The sequence below is a fragment of the Nelumbo lutea genome, chromosome 1 (genome assembly GCF_056320005.1).
Source record: "Nelumbo lutea isolate HS-2025 chromosome 1, American lotus-T2T, whole genome shotgun sequence".
Taxonomy (NCBI): domain Eukaryota; kingdom Viridiplantae; phylum Streptophyta; class Magnoliopsida; order Proteales; family Nelumbonaceae; genus Nelumbo; species Nelumbo lutea.
In genome coordinates, this window is record NC_142684.1 from 89,116,193 (window position 1) to 89,131,772 (window position 15,580).

General features: G+C 41.7%; 1 protein-coding gene and 1 non-coding gene across 2 annotated transcripts; one reads left to right on the top strand and one right to left on the bottom strand.

The window, feature by feature from the left end:
• Nucleotides 1-9,193: 9,193 nt before the first annotated feature.
• Nucleotides 9,194-10,588, bottom strand: LOC148876015 (uncharacterized). The gene has a single exon (XM_088966115.1). It carries the CDS (start codon nt 10,586-10,588, stop codon nt 9,194-9,196), a length of 1,395 nt encoding a protein of 464 aa, XP_088822241.1.
• Nucleotides 10,589-11,219: 631 nt separating this feature from the next.
• LOC148876016 (small nucleolar RNA R71) lies at nt 11,220-11,323 on the top strand. Its single transcript, XR_016106366.1, has one exon. It is a non-coding gene; the product is annotated as a small nucleolar RNA R71 (small nucleolar RNA).
• Nucleotides 11,324-15,580: the final 4,257 nt, after the last annotated feature.

Sequence of the window (15,580 nt, forward strand, 5' to 3'; positions counted from 1 at the left end):
GGTATCGAATACAATATTAAAGGTATTTAATCCCAAAAATGCCTCTCATGGTTGCATATTCTATAGAGGCACTTTTTACTAAATGCCTCTACCGTACACTCTAAATATATATGTTTCGATATATTATAAATAAATCATGTGAAAGGCTTTTAACGACTTAAAATTGGCATTACATATCATTTTTATCACTAGTAATTGTAATAGAGTGGGGCCATGGCCGCATTCCACCCCGTCCCGGCCACTATTTGCAATCTTTTCATATGAGGTGAGTGAGGTGATGTGGTTTTCATATTTATTAATTGAAGTTGCATAATAAGAAGGAAATATACTAATCTCAATTGATGATGTGCAATCCAACCATTCTTAGCTAGAAGTGATTGCACTTCTAACTGGTGATGGGCAAGAGGTACTTGTGTGGAGAAAGACAAAGGAACCCAGGTTTGTTCATCCGACGGGAATACTTCGATGATTAAGTTAGTACTCTGTTGTGAGTTGGAAGAGAATAACTTTGCAAGAAGATGAGAAAGTTAGAGAGTGGTGAATATGCGATACCTTAGTCCCTAGGGGGGTAAAGTCTTTATATACTAACACTCTGGTAGGTTTGGTGGGACTGGTAGGTCAAGTAACGTCTCGGAGTGATTGGTTGTTGTCATCAGGACTGGGGAGTAGGTGGGCTAATGTGACCGTTGTAGGGTACGATCCCGCCAGGCAGGAGACAACCTCCGGGGTTGGCAGGCACGACACCGCCAGGCGAGAGATAATGAGCACAATCCTTAGAGTTGGCAGATATTGCGCCGCCAGACAAGGGACGTGGGTGCAGTGTCAAACAGGATGCTTCTCGTGGGACGCCAGACTACTTGATGACGAGCAACCCTGTAGCGAGCTACCCGGTGGTGAGCTACTTGTGATGAGCTGTTGGTGCCATGCCAAGGTGAGTCATCTTTAAGGTGGCCCACTCGCTAGGGATTAGACCGCCGTGAACTTGATGTTGTCGTTTTAGTTTGCGAACTGGGATGAACTCAACCCAAAGTACCTTCAGCTCGGGACATTATCATACCCGAGCTCATTCTATGGTGAGCTGAAACTTGCTGAGTTGTCATCTGCATCGAGTCATGTACACATGTCACATGTTTATGAGGTTGGGCCAAATTACCCTTCATCAATTGCCCCCCACTCCCCAAGCTAGGGGTCTTGACGTGGTGCAGGGAGTTCATGATGTGACAAGTGGATTTGTCTCAAAGTTCAGGCCGCCTCGTCAAATCGCGTGTGGCTTATGCGCAGACGTCACCCGAACTATAAGTCCCACGGACACCAAAAAATGTGCTAAGTTGTCTTCAGTCTCGAGGGTCATGCAGCCGGTTTTCTTGTCAGCTGTCAGATTGCTTTGATCTAGACCATTGATCTCGAGGGTCGCGCTCTTGCTCTGCTAGCTCGGGTCTTCCCTGTTCGCGTCGTTTCTTCAGTCCGGTCATCCTTCTTTGGTGAGTCTTCCTTTGCTTTTCATTTCAGTTCGGTTTTAGTTACGTCTAGTTTTAATAGCCTTTTGGATGAGGCCAAGGTGGGTACCTCAGCCTTGGTTGGTAACCAGGACGAAGCTGCCTCGGGCTTGGGGGTAGCCCGTGGTCTTCCTGAGGGGCAGTCTCCCCCAGAGGCTCGGGAGGCCTCTGGTAACCTATCATTCACTTCCCGTCGAGGTCAGATGCCAGACCACTTCGGCCCTTCCTCCATGATCCCGGACAAGCTCTGGGCCTTGGTACGTCGGTATAACCTCCCGAGGGGGCTTATCGACAGTCTCCCTTCGGGTAACTTCCCTTGGGAGCACGATCATAATGAGATCGTGGTTTTCGAAGAGTAGCTCGTGGCTGGTCTTTGCCTTCCTTTGCATCCTCTGATCATTGAGGTCCTTAAGTCTTTTGACATTACCCTAGATCAGTTACATCCGAACTCTATTCGTAACATGGTAGGGACCATTTCGCTCTTTTATGAGTACTATCTTCCCCTTGACCTCGATACCTTTTCCACCATTTTGTCCATCAAGGAAAACTCTTCCTGCGTTCTCCCCAAGCATAGGAGAACCTACTAGCTGTCCCCTTGCCTGGGGTATAAGCTATTACACACACTCCCAACAAGAACCCGACCTAGAAATGGGGTTACTTCGTAGTTCATAACCCTGAGGGGTGGCCTTTCCCGACCCATTGGAGGCTGGCAGTCCAGGTTCCCGATGTTAGACCGGGCCTGAAGATGAGAGAGACGCTTAAGTCTTGGGCAGAGCTCGACTTCCTTTGCTCGGATTATCTTATTGAAGACAAACTCGTGTAGGCCGGCTTGAGTCCTGGTAGGTCACCTTGGGCTTTTTTCTTAAGATCCTATTTAGTTCATGGCTAATCTTTTTTTTTTTTTTTTTGCAGCTATCATGCCGGTTAATGCCGAAAGCCTTCTAAGGAGCTCCTAGAAGGGGAAGAAGAAGGCTGCGAAGAGACCGCGCCAGGAAGCTAGTCATTCACCCGAAGTCTCAATCATGGAGCCAGTCTCCTATGCACCTCCTCAGGAGGAGGCCCAGCCCGCTGTTCCTGAGGCCACTTCAACGGAGGTCCAGTGTGAGGGAGTTTGTTCTCAAGAGTCGGGGAGTTCGTCTGTACCTATGGGTGGAACAGAAGGCTATCTTCCAGTTGTGAAAGATAGCATCGTGGACCACATTAAAGCCCTACGCAAGAGTTGGGACGCCATCTTCGAAGATGAAGTCTTGAAGTGGGCTGAGCTATCTCCGGCCACTCTCTTGGGACTAGTTGCCAAGCATTGTATGGTGGTGAGCTTTCTACCTCTCTCTCTCTCTCTCTCCCCCCCTCCCCCATTTTTTTAATAGATCTCGGCTTTCTTGTTGGCAGGCTAACTCTGTTGGTCATGTGTTGGCTTGCCAAGTAGCGATCCGTATGAAGGAAGCCATCGATGCTAGGACGGAGATGCAGAAGCTCCACCGCAACCTGGATCTAGATCGAAGCGAGGTGCTCAGGGCTAAGAAGGGGGCTGAGGCCCAAAAGGAGCTAATACTGTCCCAGGAGGGGCAGATCTCCTCGTTGTCCGAGGAGAAGGCGCATCTTGAGCGGGAGATCACGGACCTTGAGGATTCTATCATGGAAGAGAGGGTCAAGGCCGTTGAGAGCTTCAAAGAGTCCTCGGAGTTCGAGGCCGTACAGTTTGAATATGGATTGGACTCCTATCGCGTTGGGTTTAAGTTGTGTGGGTACTTGGTTTGCCAGAAGTTCCTCGGCCTTGATCTCGGTGGGATCACGATGATGGGCTTGGATCCCGAAGTGGCCAAGGCAGCGGATGCAGATTCTGACTCTTCAGGGGAGGAGGGTGATACTAAGGTCGAGGTGGTGAACCCTTCTGCATGATGGCTCCTTGCTTTCTTTTTCTCTTTTTTGAACTGTGGATGTATTGTCCCGAGCCTTTGAGCTTGGGTAAAAAATCTTGTATCCAAACTCTCTTCTATTAATGAAATATAGTTTCTTTTGAGTATTCTTGAATGAAAAAATACTTCTAAGTGTGAGTGGACTTCGAACCGGGCAATTTAGCGTATAGGTTACCTGAACTGTCGAGCTACTGAGTCAGCAATGAGTAAGGATAACTGAAAGCGAAGTTGTCACTTCGGGCTGCGTGGGTTACCTCGGACTATCGGGTTACCAAGCCGAGTAAGAGCAATAGGGGTGGAATAGACACCGTAGGGTTCATACCCGAGCTATCTTTCCCGTAGGGGTTAGAGATAACCAGGTTTTACGTAGCGCTCAGGTGATAGCGATAAATATATAACCCTAGCAAGTGCACTAGTTATCAAGTAGTATAATAATATCGTTCCCACGGGGATTTAACAAAATAAGTATTAGAATCACAATCTTCCCTAATTATTTGGACAATCAAAATTTAGAATTGAGCAAGAACTATTGAAAATAAAAACTAGATAAAGAAAATAAAAAACAAAGGTGATCACTAATCGAATATACAAATGATGAAATCGCTAGGACTTTTGGTCCACCTAACCAATGTAATGAATATTGATGGATCCAATTATCCAAGACTAATTGTCATTCTCATAAGCTAAGATTTTTCCAAATTTATTTAATATTCTCTCTCGAGATATACTAAACCTATGCCCATCAGGTAACCCTTTGATCTCTCGAGTAGAGCTCTCAAGATGGAAGTGCATTAAGTCCCAAAAACCATTAAATTCAGATGAATCATGTATATATATCTCTATATACCATTTAATTCACACTATGAATTATTCTATCAATTATGTGAATTCCTCTCTCAATTCATTCACATAACTCACATCAATTAAGAGGTGGCCAAGCTCTTAATTGCATTAAGCACAATAATTCATAGACTATATGGAAATCACAATCTTTGATAAATAAAAAAGATAAAAATGTATTCATTAACACGGTTAGGCTTTCCATAGCCCTTGCAAGAAACAAATCAATTCATAATAAAAGAATTAAAGCAAACAAAGGGAAAGAAAGAACTCTTGAATTTGCCCATGGTGCTGAGATCTCCTCCTCTTGCTGCCACCTTCTTCTTGAGATTTCTTGAATTCGTGAACCTTTCTTGAACCCTTCTTGACTGATTGCTCCATGCTTCTTGATTCAAATCCGAAATTGAGTAATTCAGTGATCAAGTGATACATCTAACCGGTCCGCCCCCTCCTTATAGATTAAAGGGGAGAGGGTGGTCTCCTCCTTTCTCTTGAAGTTGATCTTTACAAGAAATAGAAAGTCCTATCCTAATTCTAACCCTATCTCTTTATTTCTTGAACTCAATCCCTTTTTCACTCTATGATTACACCAAGAATTTAGATCTAGAGGGATTTTTCTTAGTTTCTTGTTCTTGGATCCGTAATAGGCCTCTTCTACGAATTGGGCTTCAGCCAGGCTTTTCTGCGAGTTGGGCTTCAGCTGTGGATTGGGCCTTCCTACGAAATTATCCCAACTTCGGGCCCAGATTAGACTTCGATGCAGGCTGAATCTGCAAAAGCCCAACATGAAAGTTGTGGATTTTTCACTTGTCTTTCCAGTGGATCTTGAATCAGCCCATTTAGAGTTTGGAGACGCGAGTTACGCCCAGATCACTGAATGATGTCAAAACTGTGAAAAATCATCCGATTTGTCTTTCTTTGCTCTTGATGCCTTCTTTCATACCCTGGACCAAAATACAAGAGATATGAGTCCAATTAGATGCTAATTTAATATAAAAGATAGAATAATTGGGGATAAAAATATGATAAATTCTACTCTCATCAAATCCCCCACACTTAAACTCTTGCCCGTCCTCGGGCAAGACAAAACTCAAAAAAAAATTAAAACAAGAACAAAATAACTAAAAGATTTGTTTTGGATTTCTCTCAACAGGGTATTTGTCCTCTTGCAAGCCTTGATTAGTATCCATGCTTCTTCTCTTCATCCACTTCTTTTCCTTTTTAATTTGTCCAAGAATAATCTTAAATCGCCAATCCTCATATCCCCAAGTGAGATCGACAATCAAGGGAAGCGAGCATCTCTTTGCATGAATAATTTAGGGTTAGAGTAAGCCCTCTTTGTTTTCATAATCATATGTGGCAAGATTCAAAAAAATACCCTCTCATGATTCTTCAGAACGAAACAAGGAATGTTATTACCCTAAGCTTGTTTATGTATCACATCTCCACCATTTATCATGAGTGCAATGCATCAAAAGGTGAATTAGGGTTTGGGATCTAGGGATGAGTGATGCTCTATCTCACCCTTTTATTCTTTTAGTGTGAGTGCATTTTATGCTCCATCTCACACTAACTTTTTTTTCTCTCGGTGTGAGTGCATTTTATGCTCCATTATACACGGGTTTTTTGTTTTTTTTTTGGATAACACGTTTCAATACATGAACTCATTATCGTAGTCTCAACATGCCTAATAAGACAAGTTCTAAAATAATCAACCCCTGTTTGTCTGTTAAAAACCAAATGCTCATAAGGGTCAACTCTGTATTGCATCTTGCCTGTTGATCATTCAAACTACTGAGATGCCTTCCCTAGCCAGAAATTTCAGCTAGATTTGCTTGCATCTTTTCTTGTCTATCCTCCCTAAGCACATGATTCAAGGTGGTTTGCAATCATTCAAAAACAAGTCTCTAAGGAGTAGAAATTCCAAAAGGAAAGGTAAAAAATGATGATCAAAGCATGCTAGAGTTCGAAAAAAAATTTATTAACCCCTTACTCCTCCCCCACACTTAAGATAAACATTATCCTCAATGTATGGAATATGCATGACAAGAACAAGGAGAGAGATTTAAGAGGACTTCCTTGAATGCCTCGTTGAGATCTTGCAGATGTGAGATACGAAGAAGAGAAAAACACACTCATAAGAGAAAAAAACTGAACAAATAAGCAACTAAACTTAATGACGGTTTTAAGTCGTGAGCTTGACCTTAAGCGCTCTTTTTAAGTCGTGAGCTTGACCTTGCAGATGTGAGATACGAAGAAGAGAAAAACACACTCATAAGAGAAAAAAATGGGTTGCCTCCCTTAAGCGCTCTTTTTAAGTCGTGAGCTTGACCTTCACCTTTCTTTCATGACGGTTTCAAGGAGAGAATGAACCCTTGGTGGATGGGTTGCTTTCCTTCAATATAATGTTTCAACCGGTGTCCATTTACCTTGAATGTCCGCTCCATACGAGAATACCTTAGCCACCACAAAAGGTCCGCTCCATCTGGTTTTCAATTTCCCAGGAAATAGCTTTAGGCGAGAATTAAAGAGCAGCACCTTATCTCCTTCCTTGAATTCCTTCCCAGTAATTTGAGAATCATGCCATGCCTTGGTTTTTTCTTCGTAGGTGCGGGCATTCTCGTAAGCGTGATTCCTTCATTCATCTAACTCGTTGAGCTGAAGTTTCCTTGCCTCACCTGCATTGCTTAATTCAAAATTTAAAAATTTGGTAGGCCAATATGATTTATGTTCCAACTCAACGGGTAGATGGCATGCTTTGCCGAAAACTAGTTGGTAGGGCAACATACCAATTGGGGTTTTAAATGTAGTACGGTAAGCCCAAAGTGCACCATCTAACTTTAAGGACCAATATCTCTTGGATGTGGTAACCGTTTTTTATAAAATCTGCTTTAATTCCCTATTAGAAACCTCTACTTGGCTGCTGGTCTGAGGATGTTAAGGGGTTGCAATTCGATGTGTAACACCATACTTATTTAATAGTTGTTCAAATTGCCTATTGCAAAAGTGTTTTCCCCCATCACTTATGATGGATCGAGGTGTTCCAAAACGAGTAAATATGAATTTTTTCATGAATTTATTGACAACTCGAGCATCATTAGTAGGGTAGGCACATGCTTCCACCCATTTGCTCACATAGTCCACAACCACAAGTATATAAGAATTATTAACAGACTTTGGAAAAGGTCCCATGAAATCGGTGCCCCACACATCAAATACTTCGCAGACAAGTATGTTGTTCAAGGGCATCTCATTTCTTCGGGAGATATTACATGTCCTTTGGCAATGATCACAAGCACTTACATATTTGAATATGTCCCTAAAGAGTGATGGCTAATACAAACTGCTTTGAAGAATTTTTGAAGCAGTTTTTGATGCTCCATGGTGACCTCTGGCTTCTTTGTCATGGCAAAATTGTATGACACTTTGTACCTCCTCCTCAGGAATACATCTCCTTATCAAGCCGTCCTTGCAGATTTTGTACAAGTAGGGTTCATCCCACAAGTAATATTTCACATCAGAGAAGAATTTCTTTCTCTATTGATATGTCAGGTGAAGATGCATCACATTCCCTGCCAAGAAATTAGCCAAATCAGCAAACTAAGGTTCTTTTTTATCATTAATCACATAGAGTTGCTCATTTGGGAATTCATCATGTAAGGCTGAATTATCAATATTTTCAAAATACTTTTCATCCAGCCTTGATAAATGGTCAGCCACTGTGTTTTCACTACCCTTTTTGTCCTTAGTTTCTAAATCAAATTCTTGCAACAGCAAGATCCATCATAGCAGCCTAGGTTTTGCATCTTTCTTAGCAAGCAGATATCTCAATGCAGCATGGTCAGTGAATATGATAACTTTAGATAAGAGCAGATAGGATCTGATTTTTTCAATAGCAAATGCTACTACAAGTAATTCATTTTCGGTAGTGGAATAATTTTTTTGTGCTTCATTCATGGTCCTACCTGCATAGTAAATGGTGTGGAATTTATTATCTTTTCTTTGCCATAAAACTGCACCTAAGGTATCATTGCTTGCATCACAATTATTTCAAAGGGTAGTTCCCACTCAGGGGCTGATACAATCGGCACTTGAACCAATTTCTCTTTAAGAATGTTGAATGCATGCAAACAATCATCATTGAAATCAAAAGGCACATCCTTAACTAGCAGATTTGTTAGGGGCATGGCGATTTTAGAGAAATCTTTGATGAACCGCCTATAAAAACCGGCATGCTTGAGAAAGCCCCTAACACCTTTCATTGATTGTGGTGGAGGTAATTTTTCAATTAGTTCTATTTTAGCTTTATCAACCTCGATGCCCCGAGAGGACACCTTATGCCCTAGAACGATTCCTTCTCTAACCATGAAATGGCATTTTTCCTAGTTTAAAACAAGGTTAGATTCCTCACACCTTTGGAGTACCTTTTCCAAATTAATTAAGCATTTTATCAAATGATGATCCATAAATAGATAAATCATCCATGAAGACTTCCATGAAGTCATTGATGAAGTGACCAAATAATGACATCATACACCGTTGGAAAGTGGCAGGGGCATTACACAGTCCAAAAGGCATTCTCCTAAAGGCAAAGGTCCCGTAAGGGCAAGTAAAAGTGGTTTTTTCCTGATCTACCCGTGCAATGGGTACTTGAAGGTACCCGGAGTAGCCATCCAGGAAGCAATAATATTCATGCCCTACAAATCTCTCTATCATCTGATCAATAAATGGCAGTGGAAAGTGATCTTTCCTGGTGGCCTCATTTAATTTTCGATAGTCTATGCACACCCTCCAGCCAGTTATTGTTCTTGTGGGAGTTGATTCATTATTTTCATTTATGATTACAGTCATCCCACCTTTCTTTGGTATGACTTGAACGGGACTTACCCATGATGAATCTGAAATTGGATAAATAATACCTGCTTCGAACCATTTTAGAATTTATGCCTTTACCACCTGTTGCATTTTTGAATTCAGCCTCCTTTGTGGTTGTGCCTTGGGACCGTAGCCTTCCTCCATCAGAATTTTGTGTGTGCATACCAACGGGCTGATTCCTTTTATGTTTGCAATGCTCCATCCTATGGCCGATATGTGTTGCTTGAGTACCCTCACAAGCTTTTCCTCTTGGAGGCCTGTCAAATCAGAAGAGATGATTATAGGTAAGGTGGAACTATCTCCGAAAAACATATATTTTAAATGAAAAGGTAAGGGTTTGAGTTGCAAAGCTGGAGGTGCTTTGATGGAGGGTAATAGTTGTTTAGAGGGGATCGACCCATCTAATGGTAGAAACTTCCCTTTTCTTGGATTGCATTCTTCTTGGCCAGCCTCTAAATAGTTTATTACCTCCTCTACTTCGTCCTCCACTACCTGCATGTTATTACTAGAATTAATGAGACAGTTTGCAAGGGGGTCATCTATCTTTGATTTATTAATTTCTGCTGCCACCACATCAATGGATTCGATTACATAAATTTCATGTTCTTTAGTGTTGGGATACTTCAGGGTTTGAAAAACATTAAATATCATTTCTTCTCCATTAATCCTAAGAGTAAGTTGACCCTTTTGTATATCAATTAAAGCATTACTGGTTGCAAGAAAGGGTCTCCCTAGAATTAATGGCATCGATCTATCCTCCTCCATATCCAACACAATGAAATCAGCAGGGATGATGAAATTCCCTACTTTAACTAGGACATCTTCCACTATTCCCCTAGGGTATTTGATGCTTCGATCAGCCAGTTGTAGGGTAATGGTGGTAGATGTTAGTTCATGTAATCCAAGTCTCTTAAAAATAGAGTAAGGCATTAAATTTATACTAGCACCAAGATCACATATGGCTTTATCGAATTCAGCATTTCCTATGGTGCAAGGTATAGAGAAACTCCCTAGATCCTTCAATTTTGGTGGTAGCTTATTTTGAAGAATGGCTGAACATTCTTCGTTTAATTTTACTATCTCACAATCCTCCCATTTTCTTTTGTTAGACATCACCTCCTTTAGGAATTTTGCATATTTGGGCATCTGCGATAACACATCAAGAAGAGGAAGGTTAATGTGAATCTTTTTAAATACTTCCAAAAATTTTTCAAATTGTTTATCTAATATGGCCTTCAAAACTCTTCTTGGGTAGGGAATAGGGAGTTGGATTTCATGTAAATTTAGTTTAGGGGTACTTCCCTCATTCTCCTTTTTCAAATTGGCCGATTCAGCTTCCTTGTCATTTTCTGGGGCTTCGTCGATTGTCTTCCCGCTTCTTAAGGCTTTGGCATTCACATGTTCTCTGGGATTTTTTTCTATGTTGCTGGGCAACCTTCCTTCTTTCTTCTCTGATAACATGCTCACAACCTATCCCATTTGAACTTCTAAGTTCTTAATTGTTGTTTCATGGCTTTGGAATTTTGCTTCAGCAGTGTTGATGAACTTAGAAATCATCTCCTCCAGATTGCTCTTTTTCTCTTGTGGGGGCGGTTGTGGTTGGAATCCCATGGGTGCCTTTTGATGATTGTTGCTCCAAGAGAAGTTGGGATGACTCCTCCACCTTGGGTTGTATGTATTTGAATATGGGTTGTAATTTGTCTTGCCAGCATGAGAGATAAAATTAGCATTCTCATGAGAAACAAAAGGACTATTTAATTGACAATCAGAATTGGCATGTCCTATTTGTCCACATAAATCGCATGAGATGCTAGGTGTTGTATTAATGGCTGCAATACTAAAATTATCCAGTCTTTTATTTAAATTGGCTATTTGCGCAGATAAGGATGCAAAGGAATCAATGTGGTGTACTCCCCTCTAATTGGTTCGATCATTACTCCACCGGTAGATATTTGATGCCATATCCTCCACTAAGTCATATGCTTCCTCTGGAGTTTTTCTCATGATTGTACCACCTGCGACTGCATCAATAATGGATCGATTAGAGGGGGTGATACCATTATAAAAAGTCTGTATTTGTCACCAAATTGGTATCCCATGGTGAGGACACCTAAGCATCTCTTTGAATCTTTCCCATGCTTCATATAGAGACTCCCTCTCAAATTGAGCAAAAGTGGTAATATCATTAATTAATTTTGCTGTATTGGAGGGTGTGAAATATTTAGCCAAAAATTTCTGGGTTAAATCATTCCAAGTGGTGATGCTTCCTACAGGGAGTGATTTGAGTCATCTTTAAATCTATCACACAATGAAAAAGGAAATAATCTTAGCCTAATCACATCATCACTAACTCCATTGTGTTTAAATGTATCACATATTTCAAGGAAGTTAACAATGTGTGCATTAGGGTCATCACTTGGTAACCCACTAAACTGAATGCTTGTTTGGATCATTTGAATTATTGCAGGTTTTATTTCAAAATTGTTTGCATGGATGATAGGCTTGCAAATGTTGGATGTCGCCCCATCAATGTTTGGACAAGCATAATCCAAGAGGGTGCGATTTCCTTCTACCATCTCTCCTTCTATCTCTATGGCTGGTTTGCAAATAACAACCTCTTCTCTTGATTTTCCTTTGTTGGCCCTTTGCAACAAGCGAATGGTCCTTTCAATTTCTGGATCAAATTCAGCTAACCCTTCCTGTCTAGTGCATGTCATGCACTAGTAAATCTGAACCAGCAGAATTCGAACAAATAAATAAAAATAATAAAAACAAATAAAAGAAAATAGTAACAAAAATAAAATGTCTAAATTAATCAAGGTTAATAAATTCTAATATTATTTTAGGATTAAATCCCCAGCAACGATGCCAAAAACTTGATAGTTATAAATATATAACCCTAGCAAGTGCACTAGTTTTCAAGTAGTATAATAATATCATTCCCACGGGGATTTAACAAAATAAGTATTAGAATCACTGTCTTCCCTAATTATTTGGACAATCAAATTTCAGAATTGAGCAAGAACTATTGAAAATAAAAACTAGAAAAAGAAAATAAAAAACAAGGGTGATCACTAATCGAATATGCAAATGATAAAATCGCTAGGACTTTTGGTCCACCTAACCAATGTAATGAATATTGATGGATCCGATTATCCAAGACTAATTGTCATTCCCATAAACTGAGATTTTCCCAAATTTATTTAATATTCTCTCTCAAGATATACTAAACCTATGCCCATCAGGTAACCCTTCGATCTCTCGAGTAGAGCTCTCAAGATGGAAGTGCATTAAGTCCTAGAAAACCATTAAATTCAGATGAATCATGTATATATATATCTCTATGTACCATTCAATTCACACTATGAATTATTCTATCAATTATGTGAATTTCTCTCTCAATTCATTCACATAACTCACATCAATTAAGAGGTGGCCAAGCTCTTAATTGCATTAAGCACAATAATTCATAGACTATATGAAAATCACAATCTTGGATAAATCAAGAAGATAAAAATATATTCATTAACATGGTTAGGCTTTCCATAGCCCTAGCAAGAAACAAATTAGTTCATAATAGAATAATTAAAGCAAATAAAGGGAAAGAAAGAACTCTTGAATTCGCCCATGGTGCTGAGATCTCCTCCTCTTGCCGCCACCTTATTCTTGAGATTTCTTGAATTCTTGAACCTTTCTTGAACCCTTTTTGACTGATTGCTCCATGCTTCTTGATTCAAATCCGAAATTGAGTGATTCAGTGATCAAGTGATACCTCTAGCTGGTCCACCCTCTCCTTCTTATAGATTAAAGGGGAGAGGGTGGTCTCCTCCTTTCTCTTGAAGTTGATCTTTACAAGAAATAGAAAGTCCTATCCTTATTCTAACCCTATCTCTTTATTTCTTGAACTCAATCCCCTTTTCACTCTAAGATTACACCAAGAATTTAGATCTAGAAGGATTTTTCTTAGTTTCTTGTTCTTGGATTCGTAATAGGCCTCCTCTGCGAATTGGGCTTCAGCCAGGCTTTTCTGCGAGTTGGGCTTCAGCTGGGAATTGGGCCTTCCTACGAAATTGCCCCGACTTCGGGCCCAGATTAAACTTTGATGCAGGCCGAATCTGCAAAATCCCAATGTGAAAGTTGTGGCTTTTTCTCTTATCTTTCCAGTGAATTTTGAATCAGCCCATTCGGAGTTCGGAGATGCGAGTTAGGCCTAGATCACTGAACGATGTCGAAACTATGAAAAATCATCCGATTTGTCTTTCTTTGCTCTTGATGCCTTCTTTCATACCCTGGACCAAAATACAAGAGATATGAGTCCAATTAGATGCTAATTTAGTATAAAAGACAGAATAATTGGGGATAAAAACATGATAAATTCTACTCTCATCACCATGTCCTTGTCAGTTTGGCATTTTGTGGCCCTTAGGCTTTGGGAGGGACTCGTAGTCCATTCCTTAATTTCACCCATGCCGATGTGGCAATTGGAGTCTTCCCCTTAGGCTTAGGGAGGGACCCATAGTCTGCTCCTAGATTTCACCCAAGCCGAAGTGGCAACTAGGGTTTTCTTGTACGATGCTGAGGTCTTTATCAGTTCGGCACATTGGCCCTTAGGTTCTGGAAGCAACTCGGAGTCCACTCCTAAGCTTTGCCCATGCCTTAGAGGTGAATGAGACTTAGGTGCCCATGCCGAGGAGGCGATTGAGACTTGTGTGCCCATGCCGAGGAGGCGACTGGGACTTGGGTGCCCATGTTGAGGAGGCGACTAGGACTTGCATAGTGACGATTTTGTTAATCCTTGGACCTTGGGAGCGACTCGTCCACTCCTAGGCTTTCTGGAAGTGACTCTTAGTCTGCCTCCTTGGTTCAACGGTCACAGGTAGTAGTACTGCCTTAGATTGCTAATGTTCCAAGTCCGAGGTACTTGCTTTCCTTCCGACGTTTCGAGCTTGTACGTACCTTCCCGAGCACTCGTTTTACTTGGTGGGACCTTTCCAATTCAGTTCGAGCTTACCCTCGTCGGGTTCAAGCACCATTACTTTTCGAAGGACCAGGTCACCAACACAGAAGTGCCACTTCCTGACTCAGTTGTTATAGTACCGAGCTACATTTTTCTAGTAGGCTGTGATCCAGATATACGTGAGATCCCATATCTCTTCTATCAGGTCGAGGTTAGTGCGGAGCTTGTCATCGTTCATTTCTTTGTCGTACACTTCCAGCCGTAATGTAGGTACCTCGATTTCGGCTGGAATTACTGCCTCCATGCCGTAGGTGAGATTAAAGGGGGTTTCACCTGTGGCGGTCTTGACGGTAGTTCGATAGGCCCATAGTACGCTGGGCAACTCGTCTACCCATAGTCCTTTAGCTTGGGCTAAGCGGGCTTTCAGTGCACAGAGTAAGTCTTTGTTCATGACTTCCGCTTGCTCGTTTTCTTGATGATGTGCCACCGAAGTAAAGTTTTATTGTATCCCCATCTCAGCGCACCAATCTTGGAACTTGACATCTTCGAACTATTTGTCGTTGTTAGAGATAAGTACACGGGGTAGTTCGAAGTGGCATATTACATTCTTATAGAAGAAGTCTTGTACTGTTCGAGCTGTGATTGTCGCTAGGGGTTCCGCCTCCACCCATTTTGTAAAGTAATCCACTACTACCACTAGGAATTTCCTTTGTCCTACCATTGGTGGGAATGGTCCAAGAATGTCGATCCCCCACTGTGCGAAGGGCCATGGGTTGGTGAGGTACTTCAGGTCGGTAGCGGGTTGATGATAGATGTTGGCGTGCCTCTGGCATTTATCACATTTCTTGATGAGCTCGAGTGCATCTGCTTTCATTGTGGGCTAGTAATATCCTTGTTGTAATGCTTTTTGGGCAAGGGCCCTGCCCCCCAAATGCCTGCTACATAGCCCTTCATGAGTTTCGCAGAGAATGAGCTCGGTCTCTGAGGGTCGTAAGCAACGTAAGTAGGGGAGCGTGTAAGATCTTCAGTATAGTCGTCCGTCTATCATGACGTACTTGGCTGCTTGTCGCTCCACCCTTCTATCTGCATTGCGATCTACAGGGAGGGTCCCGTGTAGTAGGTAGCTCGCAAGTGGGTCAATCCAGCTCGACTCTACTTGTGCGATAAGAGCTACCTCCTCTGCCCCCCCAAGAATGCTAGGCCGAGGCAGGTTCTCTACGAACACGGTCCTCATGGAGTTACTGCTTGTGCTGGCTAAATGGGATAATGCATCAGCCTCTACGTTCTTAGATCTTGGAATTTGTTTGATGAAGTACGATTGGAAGCCGCGTAGAGCTTCCCTAGCCTTGGCCAGATAGGCGGCCATGGTGAGGTCGCGAGCTTCATAATCGTCGGTTACCTGGTTGACCACGAGCTACAAGTCACTGTAGATGATGAGGTGCTTCACTTGTACTTCGCTTGCTAGCATGAGCCCAGCTATTAGTGCTTCCTATTCT

Excerpts from the sequence above, each read along its gene's own strand:
- LOC148876015 (XM_088966115.1), bottom strand. The coding sequence starts at position 10,588 with ATGTTATCAGAGAAGAAAGAAGGAAGGTTGCCCAGCAACATAGAAAAA.